Genomic DNA, 21,617 nt, shown 5'->3' on the forward strand with positions numbered 1-21,617 from the left:
ATCCAGTGGATGCATCCCAAACCGAGGGGGGCTAAGAGCAAGCGGGCCTCTCTGATGTCACTGACCACCTGGATCTGGGCACCTGAATTCAAGTCCCACTTCCACCCAAACTCCTCTGTCCTTTCCTGCTAGAAGCCATCACAGATGTTACCATGGAGAAATGGAATGTGCACATGCTCTGTAAAGGCCAAAACACTAAGGGGAAAAAAAATCCGGCCAACCTCCTAGAAGGGTTCTCCTCCTAAGACAGAGGGGGCAAATCCTGACTCCACCACATCTAAGCTGCGTGTTCTTAGGCAAGGTGTTCACTTCATGGGGTCTCACTTTCTTCATCTGTAAAATTGTGATAAAAATGTATTCTGATTTGGGCAAAGTATCAAGAAACCCTGACTCGGTTGTTAATGAGAAAGAAAAATGATCATCTCAAACAACCATAAGAAGCCTTAAGGTAGGGCGGCCCCAGGGTTGGTTAATTCAGCAGCTCGACAGTATCATCGAAGACCCTTTCTCATCCTTCTATTCCACTAAACCCCTTTATGGTCACAAAATGGCTGCTGCCGTTCCAGGCATCGCATCACAGACCTGAGAGTGCCCAGCAAAGGAGAAGACAGTGTCTTCCTAGATTGCCCTTATTTTCCCAGAAGCCCCCTCTTCCTTCAGCAGACTTCTGTCTTATAGGTCAGAACTGGTTCACATGGCCATTCCTCTACCAATCCCTAGTAAGGGAAACAGAGTCACAGTGGTTGGCTCAGGGGAGCGCATGACCGGAGGAACAGAGTGAAGAACTCTGAACTAAACAGGTGCTGTGGAGAAAGAAGAGGGCATGTGACTTCTGGAAAGGCACCAAACACCTGTCAGTTCCCAAACATGGTTCCTGAGACGTGAATGAAGAACCCTGAGCACAACGCCTAACACTCCGTGTTCACCTGCTTCCTCCTTTCTGGGATTCCCCCCGAGACCAGAAGATGCCGAGCCCGCTCTCCCTCCCTGGGCTTGGGTCTCCGCTGCCAGCACCCCTTTCATCCCGTCCTCTGCCTCCACCACTACCCCTACTCTTCAACTCATAAGCTTGGGCGAACAAAGATCTCCCCATTGTCCACGGTGGCTTTGAACTCCTAGAAAATAAAAGGTAGGGGGTGCTTGATTCTCATGCGAATGCTTTCACCAGGGAGCCAAAAATTGATAACAGTAGGAACAGGGGCCTGGAGTATTTAATGGCTCCGTCCAAACAACTGAAACGATCAGAACACACGGTCGTCTGGGCGAGGCGTGGAGACTGCCGGCTACGGCATCATTACATTCGGAAATGTCAGACGCGTGCGTTCCGGGGAGATGAACAGTGTGGTTGAAAATGGCTTTTGATTTTTAAAAAATCCCCAGCATTCATCTAAAACAATAATAACAGCTAATAATAACAGGGCATGTAATAATGAAGTATTCATAGGCATAAGAGGTAATTGTTCAATTAAGATCTGAGAGTTTCTGAGACTGTCTTTTCTGATGGGGTCCCATTGTTTTTGACTCTGGTAGCACTAATTATTTCCCAGTAGTGCTTTAAACTTGAGATGAAAAAAGCTCTCCTGTCAAATATGACATACAAGTGCTTTATCATTATTAAATACACATACACGCACATAATAAGAAATCCGGGTTGGAATAAAGTTAGGGGTATGTTCAAAGAGAGAGAGGGTTCTAAATGGGAGCCGACAGTCTCAGGGCTCAGCCAAGACAGCAGGCGACAGCCAGGGTCTTCAGGGCAAAAGTGACCTGGACTTGTCACCTCTCACCCTCAGGGATCAGTGTTTTCTCTCCAGGATGGGCTCTGCGGGCACAGAACACCTGGGTTCAAATCCCCAGCCAGGTGCCCTGGGCAAGAGTCTTCACCTCTCTGAGCCTGGGGTTCCTCATCTAAAACGTGGGGCGCAGTGGACAGTCTGCATCTGCTAGCTATTGCCATAACATCGATGCTTGCGCTTAAATCACAAAAACTCATCGGCATAAAAAAACCCATTCTTCTCATGCATCTTTGGGGTTCCTCTGATCTCACCCAGGCTCCACAGATCTCCTCCCATCCTCCTCCCCGGAGGGGCTAGCCCAGGCATGTCCACTGGCATGTGGTGATTAAAACAGATCTCACAGCCAAGCCGGGGATGCAAAATTACGCTTTGCCCACAGTGGGAGAACACCATGAGGTTATCTCGCAAAGGCACGGACAAAGGGAAGAGTGGGGAATTGGGGCCGTGGACACAGTCTAGCACAGGTACCAACCTTGCAACTTTCCGCGGTAAGCGTCCCCCATTCTCGGTCCCCGTGGGCTAGGGGAAGCCAATGCCATCCCCGGCGCCAGCTCTGCCTTTCAGAGGTCCTGAGCCTCAGGCTTTCTCTGTTACAGAGATCGGCAAGTGATGGAAGAAAGCCGCTGAGGTGCAGCTGGGCGTCGGGGGGAAAAGCCCCGTAGCAAGCAGACCCTAGTGGGCCCGCCCAGGCAAGAGGGATTCCTGGCTGGGGACACTCTTTCTCCAAGTGTCCCTCTGCTTTAGGACACTGCTGCTTCCCGCCGGCTGAAGCAGGAGACACGTGACCCTATTCTGGCCAATGATACAAGAGGGAGGTCATTCGGGGAAAGGTTTCCTCCCTTATAAACAGAGAAAAAAGAACCACCATCATCATTCTCTTCACTCCAACATTAGTCTCCCCAACTAATCCTACTCTTTCCACCAATATCACTCTCCCCCCAATATTACTTTCCACCAATATTACTCTTCCCACACCATTACTCTCCCCCCACCAATATTACTCTCGCCCACCATTATTCTTCCCACCTGCGTTACTCTCCCTCCACCAACATTACTCTCCCCAACCAATCCTACTCTTTCCACCAATATTACTTTCCCGCCAATATTACTTTCCACCAATATTACTCTGGCCCGCCATTATTCTTCCCATCTGCATTACTCTCCCTCCACCAATATCACTCTCCCCAACCAATCTTAGTCTTTCCACCAATATTACTTTCCCGCCAATATTACTTTCCACCAATATTACTCTCGCCCGCCATTATTCTTCCCACCTGTGTTACTCTCCCTCCACCAACATTACTCTCCCCAACCAATCCTACTCTTTCCACCAATATTACTTTCCCGCCAATATTACTTTCCACCAATATTACTCTGGCCCGCCATTATTCTTCCCATCTGCATTACTCTCCCTCCACCAATATCACTCTCCCCAACCAATCTTACTCTTTCCACCAATATCACTCTCCCCCCAATATTACTTTCCACCAATATTACTCTTCCCACACCATTACTCTCCCCCCACCAATATTACTCTCGCCCGCCATTATTCTTCCCACCTGCGTTACTCTCCCTCCACCAACATTACTCTCCCCAACCAATCTTACTCTTTCCACCAATCTTACTCTCCCCCCAATATTACGTTCCACCAATATTTCTCTCCCCACCATCACTCTTTCTCACCCACATTACGCTTCCTACTAACATTTCTCTCCCACTGTTACTCTTTCCCACCAACATTCCTCTTTCTCATCATTACTTTCCCACACCAACATTACTCTTCCCCGTCAGTATTACACTCCTCCACCATTACTTTCCCCTCACCAACATTGCCCTCCCCTGCCGGCGTTGCTCTATCGCACCATTATTCCTTCCTGCCAACATGACTCTCCCCGCACCTCCGTTCTCTCCCCCTACTAACATTCCTCTCCCGCCCAGCATGATCGCCCCCCCCCTCAGCCCGCGTGACTCTTTGCCCCTTCCCTGCAAGTCTCCATCCTCTCCAGCTCGCCCACGTCCCTTAGGCTCACGCTACCACCGCCGCCCAGAGCCCAGCTTCCAACCGCCACCCTCGCGCCACCCTGGCCACTGCTACTGTTCCTCCTTCTCATCCCCGCCCCCACCGGCATCTCTGAGCTCCCCCGCCTCGTGGCTGTCATCCCCGCTCCCCCCCCATCATCATCCCTACCGTCTTCACCATCAGTGAATGCGCATTTATTGAGCACCGACAAATCCCAGACCCTTTACAGAACACACTGCAGGCGCGGCCCCACGCCCTAGGGCCCCGGCCCCACAGCAAAGCCACCCCGCTGCTGCGCAGGGTGCTGGGCGCAGCCCAGGGCCCCGGCTGGGGCTGGGGGCTGGCCGGCAGTGACCTGGAATGAGGTCCTGAGGCCTCGGCCCACGTTCCATTTGGGGGCAGGGATCCCACCACTTTCCTGAGTGCAGAGCAAATAAATAATGGAGAGGCAGGTGTCGGGGCCCCCCGGGACAGAGAGGCCCTGGCATTGGCTTATGTGACTCCATGGGAGTAAGACAGGCAGCCAGGAGCCTGGTGGCCCAGGTGGGGAGGCAGAGCTGGGGGGGGTGGGGGGGGCGGCAGCCTGGGGACCAGAGGGTCCTGGGGCCTCCCCTTCATCTCCGCCCGGCCCTCGCCTCTGGGGGTCAAGGGAGCATATGGGGGATGCCCTGGGAGGCACCACTGAAATGCGGGTGGAGTAGAAACAGGTGGGTGGGGGGACGGGGCTGGACGGCAGGCCAGAGACCCTGCCCCGCCCACAGCCCCTAGAGGGGAGCAGCATCTGTCCTCCACTTGGGGGGGTAACTCTGCTGGTGGCCGTCGCAGCTGGGGGTCCCCATGTTGTCCAGAGGCACCACCACGTCGTCTGGGTTTGAGTTCTTGTTCAGCTCCACCACGCGCGGCACCACCGAGGACCACCGATCTGTTGTGAGCACGACGGAGGGAAGGATGAGGGTAGACGGAGAACGTACACGTACACACTGAGCACCTGCTGTGTACCGGGCGCTCCGTAGTGCTCTGAAAGGGCAGGTGTGCTTATCCCCATCGTTACAGACACGGAAACTGGGGCTCAGAGAGGTCAAGGCGCCGCCCGGGAACACACAGCAGTAAACGGAAGAGCCAGAATTCAAGCTCAAGGCAGAATGCCCGAGGGCCCACGTCCTGTGTGCGGCCGTCTCAGGCACTCGGCGTAGAGGAAGGGGATCCCAGGGATGCACAAGCAGCGAAGGCAACAGCCAGCCCATCATGCCGTCCCATTCTATAGATGCGAGCGGCGAGTCCCAGAAAGAGGAGAGGACAGCTCAGAGCAAATCAGGGATGAGGATGACCAGGGCCCCCCGCTCTGCACCCCCGAGTCTCCCCACCCGCTTGCACTCACCCCTCCGGAGCCGGCCCACGGTGTGCGAGAAACCATAGTACTGGTAGTTCTCGCTCTTGCCCGGGTCCTCATTGATGATGCCCAAGTTCTGGTTCCAGTGAGACCAGTTCACCTCGTCCACCCTGCCGGGGCCACAGCAGACAAAGGGTTCGGGGAGGAGCCCCCACCGAGACGGCACCCCTTCCCCACCCCCAGGCAGACGCCCTGCTCCAGCCCCCCCCCCCCAGCACATCCTCCTCCTTTTCCTAAAACTTCTGGTAAAATACACATAACATAACGTTTGCCTTTTGATCCCTTTTTAAGTATACACTTCAGTGGACTAACTATATTCCCAGGCTTGCGTTACCATCACCGCTATCTAGTTCCAATATTCCCATCACCCCACACAGAAATTCTGTAGCCGGGAAGCAGTAACTCCCACTACATGCCCCGCCGGCCCCCGTAACCCCCGTACCCCGTGTTCTGCTTTCTGTCTCTGTAGATTTCCCTATTCTGCACATTTCATGTAAATGGAATCGTACACTGTGTGCCCTTCTGTGTCTGGTTGTTTTCACGTGGCATCATGTCTTCAAGGTCCAGAGCGTCCTGAACTTCCTCTGGATGCACCCCGTTTTGCTTATCCCTTCATCTGCAGTGGACACCCTCCTTCCTGACACTCTCTCCCCGGCAAAGGCAGGAGGCAGCCTCTTGGGCCCAAACTGGCTCAATACGCTTCTCCCCTTTTAAAGTGACTTTTTGTTGTTTTCATTCGACCTCCCTATTTCGGGCAATTTCTGCGTGCTAGGACCCAGCAAGGAAGATCCATCCACTCCCCTCGCTTTACAGCGAACTGAGGTTTCTGAACGCTGTTCCCGCAAGGTCACAAAGCTGACAAATCGGAGTCCGGATTTGAGCTCTGGAGCCAAACAGAACAGGACCGGCTGGCTGGCCCGTGGGGTGGGTGCTGTCATCGTCCCCACTTCACAGAGGAGGACGCTGGCTTTGCCTGACCCCAAACATGATGGTTGTACTCTACGCCGGCAATGGCTTTACAAAGAGTCACCTTAAAAGAAAAGAGTCACCCAGGGGTTCCCCTGAGAAGGTGGCTCTCCCCGTGCATCCCGGGTAATGGCCCAAGTCCGGGAGGCTCATTCCTCAGTTTCCCCTTTCTGCCGAAGCACTGAAGCGCACCCGTTGTTTTGTCAGTAGAAGATGATGCCTGCAGGTCCCTGCTGTCCCCCCAGCGAGGGACAGAGGAGCCATGTGGACAGCCCAATGCGCATGGGGTGCTAGCTGGGCTTCCCTCACGTGCTAAGGCATCTGATCCGCACAGCTGGCCTGGGGGGGGGGGGTGCTATCATCCTCCCCATTTCAGGGATAAAGAAACGGAGGCTGGGAAGTAAACCGACTGGCCCAACATCACCCAATAGGACCGAACTCCACTCGGGCCCATCGGGGACTCAGTGGCTTGGGAAGTTGCAATGGGTAGAAAGCATAAGGAGGCTCCCTCTGCGCAGGATGGTTCTGCCCTGCCTCACCTGAAGCACCACCTGCGGTCTGGGGTGCCGTCTGAGCTCTTGCCCACGGTCACCATCTCGCCAGAGCGGAAGGCCTTCCTCAGGAACACGGGGAAGGAACGCTCGATGTCCAGAATGGTGGTGGCCCACTGCAGGGAGGAAGGGGCGGGCAGGCCATTGGTGAGCACCCGCTCCCCACTCCCCTCCCCACCGCCTACTGCCCTCAAGGTGCCAGGGTGGGCGGGGTTATCCATTCCACTACCCACAGGGGCCCCGGCAGGAGCACAGATGAGTGAAGTAGGATCCGAGCCCTGTGACGCACTCACAAGGTCACCACTCGCTGTTGGGAACACTAGGGCAGGTGGGGAACACTAGGGCGGGGCAAACCAGGGAGCATCCGCCCCGCATAAAGGAGACAGCTGCTGTCACCCATCCTCGCACACTGCCAGAAAGGAACGCGGGCCCGCCTTGCCAGGCTTCCAACTTTCAAGAAAGGCCAGAAGTCTGGATTTTTACATGCTATCTCTTAACTGTAAATTTTTGCGTTCACTTTTTTTTAAATATGGCAATGTAGAAAATAAGTAAATAAATCTTTGCTGGTCAAACCCAGTCTACAGGCTGCCAGTCTGCATTTTATGAGTTACACCCAGTGGGGAAACTGAGGCCTGGGGAAGTAAGTGGTGTGCATAAAGAGCAAGAGAAGCCTGGGGCTGGTAAAAGCCCCCCCCCCCCCGATACAGATACTGATGCCTCCCTGCGCTGGGGTGGCCCACATCCACGCCAGCCTCATCTCTTGGGCTGTTGGGGGGGGGGCTCAGAAGCTGCCCTCAGGCTTCGCACGGGGCCCCCGCGGAAATGCCCACGCTCTCTGGCATCCTGTGCCAACAGAGCTCGCTCAGGGTCCCGGGGGAGCCGGATGTGTCCCGTAAGCCGGACCACAAGGTGAATCTGAGACCGCTGCTGGTGGTCAGGCAAGAAGCCTCTGGAAATGCATTAGGTACCTCTGGGAAGTAGGCCGTGGCCTACAACGTCCATTTTACAGACAGGGAAGTGGAGGCAGAATGAGACGAGCAGTTGGCCCCGAGCAGAAGGCTGAAGGGGGTGCAGTGGGCCGGGTCTCTCCGTTCTGGAAGGGGGCGGTGGCTGGCGGGGTGGGGGTGGGGGTGGGAGGGTGGGAGGCCCCCCCGGGGCGTCACCTGCAGCTTCCAGATGTGCTTGCTCTCCTTGGACACCTGGCCCACCGTCTCCCCCATGAGGGCGATAAGCATGTTGAGAAGTAGCACGAAGGTGAGGATGATGTAAGTGACGAGCAGGATGATGAAGACCACGGGGTACTTGGTGCTGCTCAGCATCTCCAGGTCACCCATGCCGATGGTCAGCTTGAAGAGGTCCAGGAGGAAGGTGCTGAAGGTCTCGCTGTCGCGGCAGGACGGGTACGTGGGCACCGTGCAGTTGGTGTGGTCCTCGCCGCACACCTTCATGTTGGCGCACGGGTTCAGGAGGGACACCAGGGCTGTGGGAGGGACGGGGTGACATTCCCTGGGTGACGACATGTGCTGAGAGGTGCAGAGCACCATTCCCATTTGACAGCGGGGAAAACTGAGGCTCGGTGAGGGGAGGGCACCGGCCCAGGGTTACCCAGCCTACAAACCAAGCCGAGGGTCCACGGCCTCTGCTCTTTCCACAAAGTCTTGCTAACGAGGAAGAGGTTCCCAGGATCTAGTCCAGCGGCTCTCAACCAGGAGCCGCTTTTCCACTAGGGGACATCTGGCAGTGTGTGGCTGTCACAACCAGAGAGGCAGGCAGTGCTACTGGTACCTCGTGGGGAGAGGCCGGGGATGCTGTTAACCACTCCACCGAGCACGGGATGCTCCCCACAGAGAATTATCTGGCCCCCAGTGTCAGCGGGGCCAAGGCTGAGAAACCCCAATCCAGCCTATTGCTCTCAGAGGTCTTGGGAGCCTGGAAGGCCAGCATTCCCAGGGGGCAGGCTCTCTGTCGTGCTCCTATTTCCCAGCCCACATCAGCTTAGAGGGGACAGGTGGAAGCCGAAACCAGGTACCAGCTCTGACTGTCCCAGGAGCCGTGCTTGCCAAGGCCCTTGCCCTCCCCAGACATCTCAAACCGATCATGGTGCACATCCCTTCCCACTGAGCCCAGACGAGGCTTCAGAGTCCTTCTCAACACAGTTTAGCAGCAACGATCAACCCTACGCCGTCCAGGGCAGGGAGCACGAGGAGGCCAAGCCCCTTCAGTCAGCGGGGCATATCTCATAGCGCCTCCATCTGGGATTGCGGCGAGCGGGTTTCAATACACATGCCGTGGCTGTTGAGTCGCGGAGTGGCTGCTGACCCGTGTTGAGAAGGATTCTGAGACCTTATCTGGACCTATCGGAAAAAAATCACTCTACGATCCATTAGCAATGTCTGCCATGGGCACAAAACAGAATAGTGGCATGTTTGTGTTAGGTCAGCTTCAGGTGAGGGATCCAGTGTCCCCTATCAGGAGAAGCCCTGGAACCAAGCTGACCACGAAGTTGGCTACTTTAGCCTCTAAGCCTCTGCCTCAGTTTCTATAATGAGGACTGCAGTGAGGCTGGCCTCTTGACCCGAATCCCAAAACACTGCAGAACCCTTGACGCTCTGTCTAGTTTCTTCCCAGTCCTACCCCTGGGAGGGGGCAGCTGTATCCTGTCCCTATCTCCCCAGCTAAGGCTACAGTTCTTCTCCAGCATAATCCACACAGAAGCTTGGCCTCATCTGGGTTAAAATCTCACCACCATCAGATTCCTGTTTCAGTGTTTGTCCCCAGACCAACCTCCTCAGGTGTGAATGTGGCCTGGTGAAGTTTGAGTCAGCTGCTCCCTTTTGGATGCTGGGCATTGGATGGCAGCTCACCCACCCCTTGGGGACCAGCCCAATGGCTCAGTCAGTTTCCCCATCTCTGGCCCTTCCCTTATGGCCTGTGCCACTGAGGTCCCCTGGTATCATGACATCCCGGAGCAGGCATATTGGAGACAGCCAGAATTGACCTGAACTGTCGGATTAAGTATGAAAATGCATCCTTCCCGGGGCGCCTGGGTGGCTCAGTCGGTTGAGCATCCGACTTCGGCTCAGGTCATGATCTCAGAGTTTGTGGGTTCGAGCCCCGCATCAGGCCCTGTGCTGACAGCTTGCTCAGAGCCTGCAGCCTGCTTCAGATTCTGTGTCTCCTTCTCTCTCTCTGCCCCTCCCCCGCTCATGCTCTGTCTCTGTCTCTCAAAAATAAATAAATGTTAAAAAAAATAATTTTTTTTTTAACTGCATCCTTCCCTGTCCCCATGTCCCTTCGATGTGGTTTTGCGGGTCTTTTCTTCAAGAGACAGAGTCTATCTCCCTGCCCTCTGAATCACGACCGGGCTGTCACTTGCGTTGGCCAAAAGCAGAAGTGACAGTGTGCCAGGCAGCGACAGTGAACACTTCTACTTGCGTTCTTGGAACCCTCAGACCACCATGTGAACACGCCCAAGACGGCTGGAGGATGGGTGACCACGAAGAGAGCAAGATCACCGTCCCCCATGGCCATCCTCACTAGACGGGCCGGCCAGCAGCCAACCCACAGTTGACTGCAGACACAGGAGCCCATGGAGATGGGCCAGACCTGGCCCGGGTCGGCATGACCACCCAGCTGACCCCAAGACGTGTGAGCAACAGTAGACGATTGGTTGTTTTAAGCCCCTAAGGTTTGGGTGGCTCTTTTTGCAATAATAGCGAATCTACCAATTTTACCATTTCCTAGCTTTTGAACTTGGGACGAGTCATTTAACCTTCCTAAACCTCAGTTTTCTTATCTGTAGAAGGGGTAGTAAAGGCACTCACGCCCCCGACCCATCAGGGGTACTGATGAGGCAGGGGTGGGACAGGACTCAGCCCAGTGCCTGGCGCACAGGAAGAACTCAGCACACGCTGGTTACCGTCCTCTACGTACCACGGCCACCCCACCCCGTGGGGTCCTTGCCCCACCCCGTGCCCCGGGCCCACCTGGCTACCAGAGCTCACCTGAAGCATAGCCAATCATGAACAGCAAGTAGACCAGCAGGAAGCGGAAAAGGTCTTTGAAGAGGATCTAAGGACCCCGGTGGGAATATGGAGACACAGATGAGACACGTGGTTTCTCGCTTTCCGGTCTTTTCCATCCCAGATCTTCCCACCTCCACCCTATCCCTTCCCCCTCTCCAGCAATGTCCAGACCCTGCCTGCTGCCCCCACAATGCCCCATGTCCTTAGAGCTGAGGGCACCGTCTACATGCATAAGATGCACACAGTCTAGAGGGTTCCCCGGGCCCATACCTTCTGGATCATGATGCTATAGGTTCCCGTCAGCTTCAGCCCACGGGTAAAGTAAAGGGCGTTCATCCAGCCCAGGACCAAGGCAAAGACCATGACAGCCAGGTAGGCTTCAATTCCCGCCAGGTAGAGGGCCGCTGAGACAATCACTAGCACAGAGTAGATGAAGCTGGAGGGCAGCAGGGGCCAGAGGGGAGAGGGGATGATGAGGCCCTGGAGGTGGAGACGTGCCCCCAAGCCCTCCAGGGTACCAGGACATCCCGATGCCTTCTAGACCCCCAGAAGAGAAACAAAGTGGATGCACTGGGTTCCCCAGCATTCCTGTTGGTCAGAATGCTCAATTAGTTGGCAACTGATGTGTGTGATGGCCCCAAGGCCCTCCAGGATCCCAAAGTGATGCCCTTTGGAATTGCTAGAGAAGGTGGTGTTCAGTGGAGATTTTGTGGCTAAGTGAATTTCATTGTTGTCTAAGAAAAAGGGAAGAGATGTAGCACACATACAGCAACTCATCCTGTGCCCCAGGCAGACATCATTAATCAAGCACAGCACTCTTACCCACCAAACACAAACATGCCTGAGGATGCTTCACATGCCACTCCTGGCAGACATTAGCAATCAATCACCAGCATAAGACATTGCATTATTTCTATAGAGGTGTATATGGTGAGAAGCCTCTAGCAATCATGTCTTGCTTTAAGAAGAAGACTCTATTGCTTGACATTGGCCTTGTCCTGATGTTGGGCTACAGCTGTCTGGGCTGGGTGAACCTGCTCCTAATACAGTCACCTCCCCAGCAATCTGGATGCTGTCCCTGCCCCAACCGTGCCTTCCTCACCCAGAAGCTGCCAGCCTGGGGACCTCTACTCACTAGAGTAGCTGGAAGGAGCCATCGATGAAGAGAGAATTCACTCCCGGGCATTTCTTCATGAACAAGTCTTTGATCTGGAAGAGGGGAGGAGGCCTGTGAGAGCGGGGTAGAGATGGCAGGAGTGCAGAGGGGAGTGGAGAGGAGAGAGGGAAGCAGAGACCAGATGATGGGTTCTTTTCTTTTGGGGGAGGAGGAAAAAGCAGAGAAGGAGGGTACAGGCTTAGAAGAGGAGGCAGAAAAAGGGAGTGGAAGGGGGGACATAAAAGGAGGAAGGAGGAAGGGAGGACGGAGGGCAGGGTGGATGGGGTCGGGGGCCAAGCACTCACGTTGGTAAAGAAGAACAGGATGCCGGTCAAGAGCGTGATGATCTCCCCCGCCAGCCTCAGGTAGTCCACGGTGGTGCGGTAAGGGTACGGAGGCTGAGGGGGCAGGTGGCGCACGGGTCCTCACCCAGCCCCTCCAACATCTGGCCCTTGATCCAGGCGCGCCCCAACGCCCCCCACACACCTGGATCCTGTGGACCCTCCTCCCTCACTCTCTTCCCCCTGAGTGCAGGGGAGGGGGGCACCCCCCATCCTGTTCCTCAGCTCGCTCCTGTCCCTCCCACAGGGGACCCCGCCCGGGGGTGGGGGGAGGCCCCAGCTGTGCCCCAGCTCCTGCCCGGCTCGCAGCCACTCACAGTGCCCTCCAGTGGCTGGTAGTAGGCGGTGAGGGTGAAGATGACCATGGCGCACAGATAGGAGACCACGTTGATGTAGAAGGAGACAGCCCCGAACTTGCGCCACTTGTCCCTCAGCAGTTCATTGATGGGCTCCACGGCCAGCATCTCGTGGCGGTTCTGTGGGAGACAGGGTGATCAGGGGCCACCCTTCCCGGCCCGTGGGATGTAAGCTGGCTGACTCTGGCACGCCTTCCCCCACCCTCTGCCTCCTCCTGACCCGCTCTTGAGCGACACTCGAGGATTCATGGGGAACTGGATGGGGATTCAGAATCAACACCAGACTACTGGGCTCAGTATTCGAGGCTCCGCCCAATTCTGCCCCAACTTACCTTTGTAGCCTATTCTAGGCTCAGAGAACCCAGAGCCGGAAAGCTATTCTCATCGTCCCCAAACTCCAACCTATGGATTTTGCCGGTAGCAAAATCACCTATGTAGCTCATCAAAAATATAAATCCTCGGGCTTCAACCTCAGAAGTTCTGAGTCAGGAAGCAGGAATGGGAAATTTAGCCCCAGGATGACAGACAATGGACTCACCCCGATGCTGAACCCTAGGAAGACATCAATAATTGAGCCCTGCACAATAGTTCTCTATACTGTTGTTTCCCAGGCAGACACTGCCAATCGATCAAAGCTTGTACCAGAGATGCTAAACCTCCCACCACCCCTATTCGAAATCAAGCTAGTCACTAAGTCAAGTTAGTCACTACTTCCAAAGATGAAGGAAGTGAGCTCCAGCAAGGGAAGGCATGTGTCCCAGCTCACAGAGCCGGGGAGGAAAGGGAGACCGTCCGCACCTAGTCCCCAGCATTTGATCAGTGTCCCGTCCCTTCAGTGACTTGACTTTCTTCATAACCATGGATCTGGGCAACAGCATAACCACAGAGGTGCTATTGCAGTGTTATTCCTGAGAGTTAAAGGCAGAAACAAACCCCGATGACCAAGAATAGAAGAACAGTTCATTAGAATGTGGTACATTTACTCGCAGCAATGATACTGCAGAAGAATATTTAATGGTGCAAAACGATGTTCGCAAAATACTGCTAAGTGAAAAAAAGAGCTTTCATAACTTCATCTAACGACTACTGATGATAATAGCTGACATATAATGTGTATTCTGTGCCAGACTGTTCTCAAATGAACTCATTTGGTTCTCCCAACAACTCCAAGGGATGTGAACTATCCTTATCCCCATTTTACAAAAGAGGAAGCTGGGACTCAGAGAGGTCCGGTCACTTCTCTGGAGCCACACAGCGTGTAAGTTACAGAGCCCCTCCCAGCCCCGGGGTCCCTTCCCTGATCCCAGCCACACCCTTCCTTCCCTAGGCTCTGTCCCCTGCCTTGGCGCTCACCTCGATCTTGCTGTTATACACCAGGATCTCCAGCACAGAGGCCTCTTCCCCACACGTGTCCAGGGAGGAGAGGTCATACAGCGAGGAATACACCGGCCCGTAGGCCCAGTCCTTGAACTTGCGGGACAGGTGCCTCGTATCCTCGTCTGTCACCTCCCGGCGAATGATGTGCTGAAAGACCTGCACGGGGTGGGGGCGGGAGGGTCAGGGGGCCCCAGGGAGGGACGCCAATGCTCAGCTTCTCGCATCAGAGGGACCCCGGGGGCCCTGCACAGCCCATCACATGGTGCCTCCCCAGAGAGCAGCACATAGTGGGGAGGAAATATTTACTTAGCATGTCCTGGGCGCCGGACCCTGCGCTCACGTCATCTTGTTCTTACTCTTACCATCTTAGTCTTCAGATGAGCAAACAGAGGCTCAGAGCAAAGAAGGGTGTTCCCTGAAGCCGCACAATCAGTCAGCTGAAGCCAGACTGAACCAGGCCAGCCATAAAAATCTGAATTGTAGGGACGCCTGGGTGGCTCAGTCGGTTAAGCGTCCGACTCTTGATTTCGGCTCAGGTCATGATCTCACGGTCGATTGTGGGTTTGAGCCTCACATTGGGCTCTGTGCTGACAGCGCAGAGCCTGCTTGGGATTCTCTCCCCCCTACCCCCGTCGCCCCCCGCCGCCCCTCCCCTGCTTGTGCTCTCTAAATAAATAAATAAATAAATAAACTTTAAAAAATGTTTTTGAAAATCTGAATTGTAACGAATATCTTTTTTATGTAGTTAAAACAACAATTAACCAGTTTTATTAACATGTTAAATCTAGAAATAATTGTTATATCCAGTCCCTCCCGATGCCATTGCTACTGTATGTAGCCTACACACAGGATACTGAGGAACAGAGAGGGGGTGGAAATTGCCCAAGGCCACACAGATTAATAGGGCAAAGCCAGAATTTAAACTTAGGCCTTTTAAACAGAAAATCTTAAAAAATAATAATAATGGAGCATCTGGGTGGCTCAGTGGGTTAAGTGTCCAACCCTTGGTCTTGGCTCAGATCATGATCTCATGGTTCATGAGATCGAGCCCTGCATCAGGCTCTGAGCTGACAGTGAGGGGCTTGCTTGGGATTCTCTCTCTCTCTGCCCCTCCCTGCTCATGCTCTCCCTCTCAAAATAAATCAATAAACTTAAAAAAAAAAACACACACACATAAAAAAAACCTTAAACTCAGGCCTTTTCCACCACCTCAAGACTCTTTTATAAATTGGAATTTTAATAACTTTTGCTATGATTTTAATAGGACAATCATAATCCCTGCCATTTACTGAGCACTTACCACCCACGCCAGGCTCTTTATTAAAAAGCTTTAAATGGATCACCTTATCTAGTTGTCATGTGATCCCGAAGGGCACTATTTTCATCCCCATTTTACAGACGAGGACACTGAGCACAGAAAGGGGAGGGGAGATGCCTGCAGTCACACGCTGGGAAGTGGCCGAGCCAGGCTTTGGACCCAGGTGCTCCAGACTCCAGAGCGCCCCGGTTTTGGTTCTCAATCAGGGCAGTGGTGCCCCCCCAGGGGACGATTTGGCAATGCGTGGAGACTTCGGGGGTTGTCCCAGCGGTGGGGAGTGCCACTGGTATCTGGGGTTCGAGGTCAGGAATGCGGCTAAACATCCTTCACTGCACAAGACAGTGCGCACACCCCAGAGCAATCTAGTCTCAAATGTCAGTCGTGCCCAGGATGAGAAATCCCCTCTGGGCCCTGTGCTGTGAGGCCAGAGGGGGAAAGAACCTGTGCAGGGCCCTTGGGTTGGGGGCTGAGCTAGGACCCTGACAGCGGATTATAGGGGAGTTCACGGGGGTGGGGCCCTGCGGCTTAGATTTCTATGAGTGCCTTGTCCTGGCTGGCGGGAGTGGGGCGTGATGCTCCCAGTGGCACGGGATGAGGACTGAGGCTCTGGGATGAAGTCGAGCAGTTTGGCTGGACAATAGGGAGCCACAGCAGGTTCTTGAGCCGGGACATCTGCACAATGGGGTTGGCATGATAGCAAGTGGGTGTGCATATTAATAATAATGAACGTCAGCGCAGCCCCCTCCAGTGTGTGTGTGTGTGCGTGTGTGTGTGTGTGTGTGTGTGTGTGTGTAGAGGAGCGGGGGAGGGGCTACTATGCCCCACCCCCCCCACCCCCCACTCACCCCAATCTTGCCGGTCTTGGCGGCCATCATGAGGGGCGAGAGCCCATCGTTGTTGAGCACGGCCTCCAGGTTGCTGTCGGGGAAGAGGCGGGCACACTTGAGCAGCAGCAGGTCGTACATCTTGGTGACGAACTTGGTGTTCTCACGGGTGTTGTCGGCGATGGCCACCAGCGCGTGCAGCACCGTGTTGCCGCGGGAGTCCTGCCGCCGCATGTCTGCCTTCTTGTGTGGGTTCTCTGTCAGGTAGTTGACGATGTGGGGCTGGTTGGTGCAGGCGGCCAGCGACAGGGGCAGCTCGCCTGCAGGCCCGGGAGGAGGCAGGGAGAGGTCAGTGAGGGGGGCCCCGGGGCAGGGCTCCGCCTGTGGGTGCTCGGGGAACACGCGCGCCCCGGGGACACGGGACACAGTGCCAACAGTCCGTGTCCACGTCACGCCGAGGCGGTTGCACATTTCTGCGGGAGATGGGCTGTGGGCTTGCGATTTGGATGCTGCGAGGGATTCTCTGAGGGACCTTGTCCCTGAACTTCAAATAACATGTGCCTTTAAGCAGGGGTGAAATTCAGGGGTGCCTGGGTGGCTCAGCCGGTTAAGCATCTGACTCTTGATTTCAGCTCAGGTTGTGATCTCACGGGGTTCGTGGGTTTGAGCCCCGCTTGGGCTCTGCAATGACTGTGCAGAGCCTGCTTGGGATTCTTTCTCTCTCTCTCTCTCTCTCCTCCCCCTGTCTGTCCCTACCCTGCTCGTGCTCACTCTCTCTCTCAAAACAAATAAATAAAAATTTTTTAAAATATTTTTTTAATGTTTATTTATTTTTGAGACAGAAAGAGACAGAGCATGAACGAGGGAGGGTCAGAGAGAGAGACACAGAATCGGAAGCAGGCTCCAGGCTCTGAGCCATCAGCACAGAGCCCGACGCGGGGCTCGAACTCATGGACTGTGAGATCATGACCTGAGCTGAAGTCGGTCGCTTAACCGACTGAGCCACCCAGGCGCCCCACAAATAAATAAATTTAAAAATATATATAAGCAGGGTGAAATTGAGACTCTTTCCTTGGTTCAGCCGGGACGTGGTCGTGATGGGGTTTGGGCCCTGCGATCGGGTCACTGGTGGGTCTCAAGGACATGCTGACAACCTGTCCCAGCCCCAGAGGCTTTCATGGTCCCCACTGCACAGACGGGGAAGCTGAGGCTCACGGAGGTGAGGCGACCAACACCGACATGGGGCCAGAGCCCTCGGCCAGCAGGGGCTCTAAGTGTCTGGGGAGGCGACAGGGCTGTGGACACCACCAGGCACCCCAGCCCCCTCCTCACCAAAGTAGAAGTAGCCTCCCTCGTCCTTGGGCTGGAAGAAGCGCCCCCGGGCCTGGGCATGGACGTCAGCTCCTTGGGCCACCAGGAGCTCCACGTAGTGTTTGCAGCGGCGCTCGATGGCGATGTGCAGGGCAGTCTGGCCTGGGGAGGGGGGTAGGGACTGTCACCGCAGGCAGAGACCGGACCAGGCTGCAGCGCGGTGGGGTGCAGAGTGTGGAAATCAGGCGAGGGGCTGCAGGCCCCGGCCTTGACCGTCTCCACCCAAGGGCGGCAAATGGACCTCCAGACACTGCCCGGAGGCACGAAGCCGTGACGTGCTGCACTGTGCAGGCAGAATTTTAGACTCAAAGGAGATCCCACATGTAGGATCCCAAGTGTGGGGACTTTGGTCAGACTCACAGGAGGCCTTAATCCAGGAGGAAGCAAAGACACTGTGGTGTCACAGAGTTTGGGACTCGGATAGAAAGTTCACAGACTTGGAATCTTCATATCCAGAAATCTGAAAGGTCAAGTCTGAGTCATAGAACCTCAAAGTTTAGACCCTGACACCTTTGCCTCTTAGCAGTGTGGGCCTGTACAACTATTATCATCGAGCCTTAGGGTGTCCGGAACCGTAGCATCTCGGGATCCCAGACTCCAAGTTCACGGATCACTAGGCTCCCTGCGTCTCAGAGTCTTGGGTTCAGAATCTGGGATTCTGAAACTCAGAATGTCAAGATTGGAAGGGGTAGTTATCGTTCCTTTGTTCATTCAGTGGCCGGTTCCTGGACGCAATGCCGGCACCTGGGACACAGATGGGAGCTCTTGGGGTGCAGTGGGAATCAGACAAGCAAGGACGGTGCCCCACCGTCACCCTGCGACACCCCTGCCCCACCCGGGGCCCCACCTCGGTAGTAGATGTCCCGGAAAGGCGAGTTGATGAACTCCCGCATGTTGCCTGTCCGCTCGGCGATGTCCAGGAGCACAGGGATGGTGTCATTACGGCCACTGCTCAGATTCAGCAGGGCCTTGGGCAGACAGGTCTTCCCTGTGGACGGCTCTGGGGGGAGAGACATACAGGAGGAAGGGCCATCAGTCTGTGGTACGGAGCTCCTGGGCTGCAGGGGGCAGGGCACGAGGCAGGGAGCCAGAGGTCCCTGGTGAGGAAGGCTGGGTTAAACAAAGCCAACCATATTTATTTATTACAGGACTTGTCAGAGCCTTTGATATGCCAATGGGGACTGGGAAGCTCTAAAAGCCAGACGCAGCAGGCAACGTTTGCCACCTATTGGAACACAGGATCCTCTTCCCGGGAAGCATTTACACACCAGTGTCCCTAGAAGGGAGCAGAAGGGGTGCAGCAGTCCCCGACGTGCAGACTGCCCCCCAGAGTGGTTATGAAATTACCCAGGAGGGGCGGGAGAGGGTTTTGACCCAGCACCGGTAACACTGAAGGCCTGCCTGCCTTGAGCAAGGTTTCATCTCGTTGTCAAACCTCTCTCACGAAGCCGGTCTCCATGTGGTCCCCAACGGGTCCCCACACTGCCCACGGACACTCGCTAATGTCCCTTTGCAATTTTCTTTCCCTTGTGTTAACTTCTGTGGTTACACAACTTGACTTACACCTTGAAAGAACAAGTCGATGGAAAGAGAACTCCCCCTGGGAACCCGGCACGGGGCAAAATCGTGCTGGGGACTCAGGAATGGTCGCAGCAGGGACGGGATCAGGAATGGGTGAGCTGAGCTGCCTGCTCTGGAGCCAAGCACCTTGGGGTTCAAATCCCGGCTTCCCTCCCAGTTTCCGCGTGACCTTTCATCTGCTTCTCTTTCCTTTCCAGCTAAACTGAGGCCACGGAGGAAATCGAAGAGCTAATACATGTTTGCTGATGAGCCCGGCACCAGACAGATGAAAGTCCTCAAGACATGGTGCTGTTGTACCTTTTACTCCAACTCCGAGGGAGGTGCTTTGGGAATTTCTCTCTAGATGTCAGGAGTCAGTGGGGAGAACGTGCAGGACTCACAGAGACCTGAATGCAGTCCCAGTGCCCTCAGGACTGAGGTCTCCTGGGCAAGCCTCGTCCCCAGCTGCTTCCTGCTGAACCCCTGGTGCCCAGAGTCACCAGGGAGCTGTTTTCATGAATGAAAAGCAGACTCCAGTTCTCTATCTGTGTAAGTGCGGGGGGGGGGGGGGGGGGGGTTGAATGCTGACCTCAGCATCTTTCCCTCCCCAAACCCACCCCCCAGCCTGCATGTGTCCCCTCTGCAGAGGATGGTGTCCCCATCCAGCCAAAAACCTTTGTGCCACCCTTGTCCTTGCCTCCTACAGCCACCGCCAGCATTTCCTATTCAATCCCTCTCCCACTCCCTGTGTCCACTGCCACCCCCCTGGCCCAAGACCCCTGCCTGGCTTCCACCAGGCTCTCAAGCTTTCCTTCAATCCACACAGCAGCTGGAGTGGTCACCTCAGAGTACAACGTTGACCACAGTGAGCCACAGGGCCTTTGCACAGGCTGCCCCTTCATCCCCTCCATGGTCTTTCCTTCTCTTTTTATCTGGTTAACTGCAACTCATTCAGATTCAGCCTATCACCTCTTCCAGGAAGCTCTCCCAGATTTTCCTGACTAGGTCAGATCCTCCAACATAGCCGCTCGTTGGCACACATTACAGATTACAACAGTTTTTATTCCTGTGATTGCTTGATCAATGTTGATCTCACCCAGGAAACTGTGAGCAACCTGGACAGTGTTGTGTCCGCTTCATTCACCACTGTTCGCCCCATGCCCAGCACAGCATCGGATGAGCTGATCGCCACATGTAATTCCAAACCACAGATCACCGAAAGGGGCTTGTGCGGAGCATGGAACCAGACCTTGGATTTGGGTTTCCGCACCTCCAGACCCAGGCTATAGCAGGGTTGGGGGGCTGCCAGCCTGGGTCCTGGGATGAGATGCCAACAGCAAGATCTTCCCAGAAACACCAAGGGACACGCAGTTCCAGGACTCCACCACCAGGTGGCGAAGTGGCTCTGCCCTGGGACCACCAGGGGAAGGGGGACTAAGTAAATATGTCAAATTGGAGGGTTGTCAAATTTTGAGGGGTGGTGGCCACAGACTCCCCTGAGAATCAGATCAGCTCATGAGCCTCTGACTAGAAAATCATGCGGCGGCGGATCCAGGCTTTGCGGAGCTCAGACTTACAGAATTTGGGGGTATTGTTTATGAAAAGAAACATGCAATTATGAAATCAAAATTAGCTCCAGGGCCTTAGAAGGGGCCAGAGCAAGTGAGCAGCCCTACAGATGGCTTAATTTGCATCACGGACCTCCTGGTTAATGCCCCTCTACACATGCACTATTCTCTGCAGATTCAGGGGACCCCACCCCCACCCCTGCTCATGCACACAGATACGCTTTCCTGGGGGTCCCTCACCCAGGCGAAAAGCCCCTGACTCGGTCCTGAACTCAGGAGAAGCTGGAGCCTTGCAAGCCCAGCCTGGAGCTGCACTGTCTCACTGATGACTCGGGTTTGCTCTACCCCGAGGTTTCCCTCTTGTGCCTAATGAACTTGGGGAGGGGGTTGGAGGGGCCATTTGGTCGGGGCTTAAATGTGGGGTTACCTCCAAATGAGATATTCACATAGTCACTGACACCCTCCGGGGGCAGGTCGGACCTGCCGCCCCAAGCTGCGGCAACCCTAAGCTCGTGCCACAAACGAGCCACATGGTCTGGCTGGGCACCACGAAGGAATATTTTTTATAAATCTAGTCATTCTCTTCTGATCGCCATGACGATACTGCACAGTATCATTCTGGTGTTCAAAGAATCTGGCCGATAAAGCCATACGTGAAAAATGTACCGCTGCCCAGGTCACCCCGTTTGGGCACTGCATTTACCTGAAGTACTCGAAGCCTCAAAAAATGGGGCCCCTCACCTCCCCGAAGCTTCGTCAGCCCCGAGCCGCAGACTGCCGCCGGCCTTCCTGAGACTGGACCTCCCTTGTGGCAGGTGCCACCGTTCTTAACATTTTACGTTGATTTGTGGGGTCGCTTGGCCAGTGAATTACGGCTCCTCAGCCTGGTACCTGGCACGTAGCAGGTGGCTGACGCGGGCCCAGGGGCTCACAGGCAAACTTTGCCAATTTGCAGGGGAGGCCTGGGGCGGCAGAGGGAGCTGAGGCCCCGAGATGAC

The 21,617-nt window shown here is 55.0% G+C and overlaps 1 protein-coding gene and 1 long non-coding RNA gene across 2 annotated transcripts in view; both read right to left on the reverse strand.

The window, feature by feature from the left end:
- Positions 1–1,588: 1,588 nt before the first annotated feature.
- LOC123587514 lies at positions 1,589–2,465 on the reverse strand. Its single transcript, XR_006707340.1, has 2 exons — positions 2,269–2,465; positions 1,589–1,822 (listed from the first exon to the last, which is right to left on the reverse strand). It is a non-coding gene; the product is annotated as an uncharacterized LOC123587514 (long non-coding RNA).
- A 1,523-nt stretch (positions 2,466–3,988) lies between these two features.
- TRPV4 (transient receptor potential cation channel subfamily V member 4) overlaps positions 3,989–21,617 on the reverse strand; it is a 34,567-nt gene continuing 16,938 nt past the window's right edge. The window contains exons 4-16 of the mRNA XM_045457299.1: positions 18,339–18,491; positions 17,453–17,593; positions 16,142–16,440; positions 13,955–14,134; positions 12,563–12,721; positions 12,210–12,302; positions 11,884–11,957; positions 11,019–11,184; positions 10,728–10,794; positions 7,887–8,203; positions 6,712–6,839; positions 5,195–5,316; positions 3,989–4,738 (exon numbers count right to left, since the gene is read on the reverse strand). Coding sequence (XP_045313255.1) covers positions 4,581–4,738; positions 5,195–5,316; positions 6,712–6,839; positions 7,887–8,203; positions 10,728–10,794; positions 11,019–11,184; positions 11,884–11,957; positions 12,210–12,302; positions 12,563–12,721; positions 13,955–14,134; positions 16,142–16,440; positions 17,453–17,593; positions 18,339–18,491 — 2,057 coding nt within the window. The 3' untranslated portion in view covers positions 3,989–4,580. The remainder of the gene's footprint in view (positions 4,739–5,194; positions 5,317–6,711; positions 6,840–7,886; positions 8,204–10,727; positions 10,795–11,018; positions 11,185–11,883; positions 11,958–12,209; positions 12,303–12,562; positions 12,722–13,954; positions 14,135–16,141; positions 16,441–17,452; positions 17,594–18,338; positions 18,492–21,617) is intronic.

The sequence above is a fragment of the Leopardus geoffroyi genome, chromosome D3 (genome assembly GCF_018350155.1).
Source record: "Leopardus geoffroyi isolate Oge1 chromosome D3, O.geoffroyi_Oge1_pat1.0, whole genome shotgun sequence".
NCBI classification, from domain to species: Eukaryota; Metazoa; Chordata; class Mammalia; order Carnivora; family Felidae; genus Leopardus; species Leopardus geoffroyi.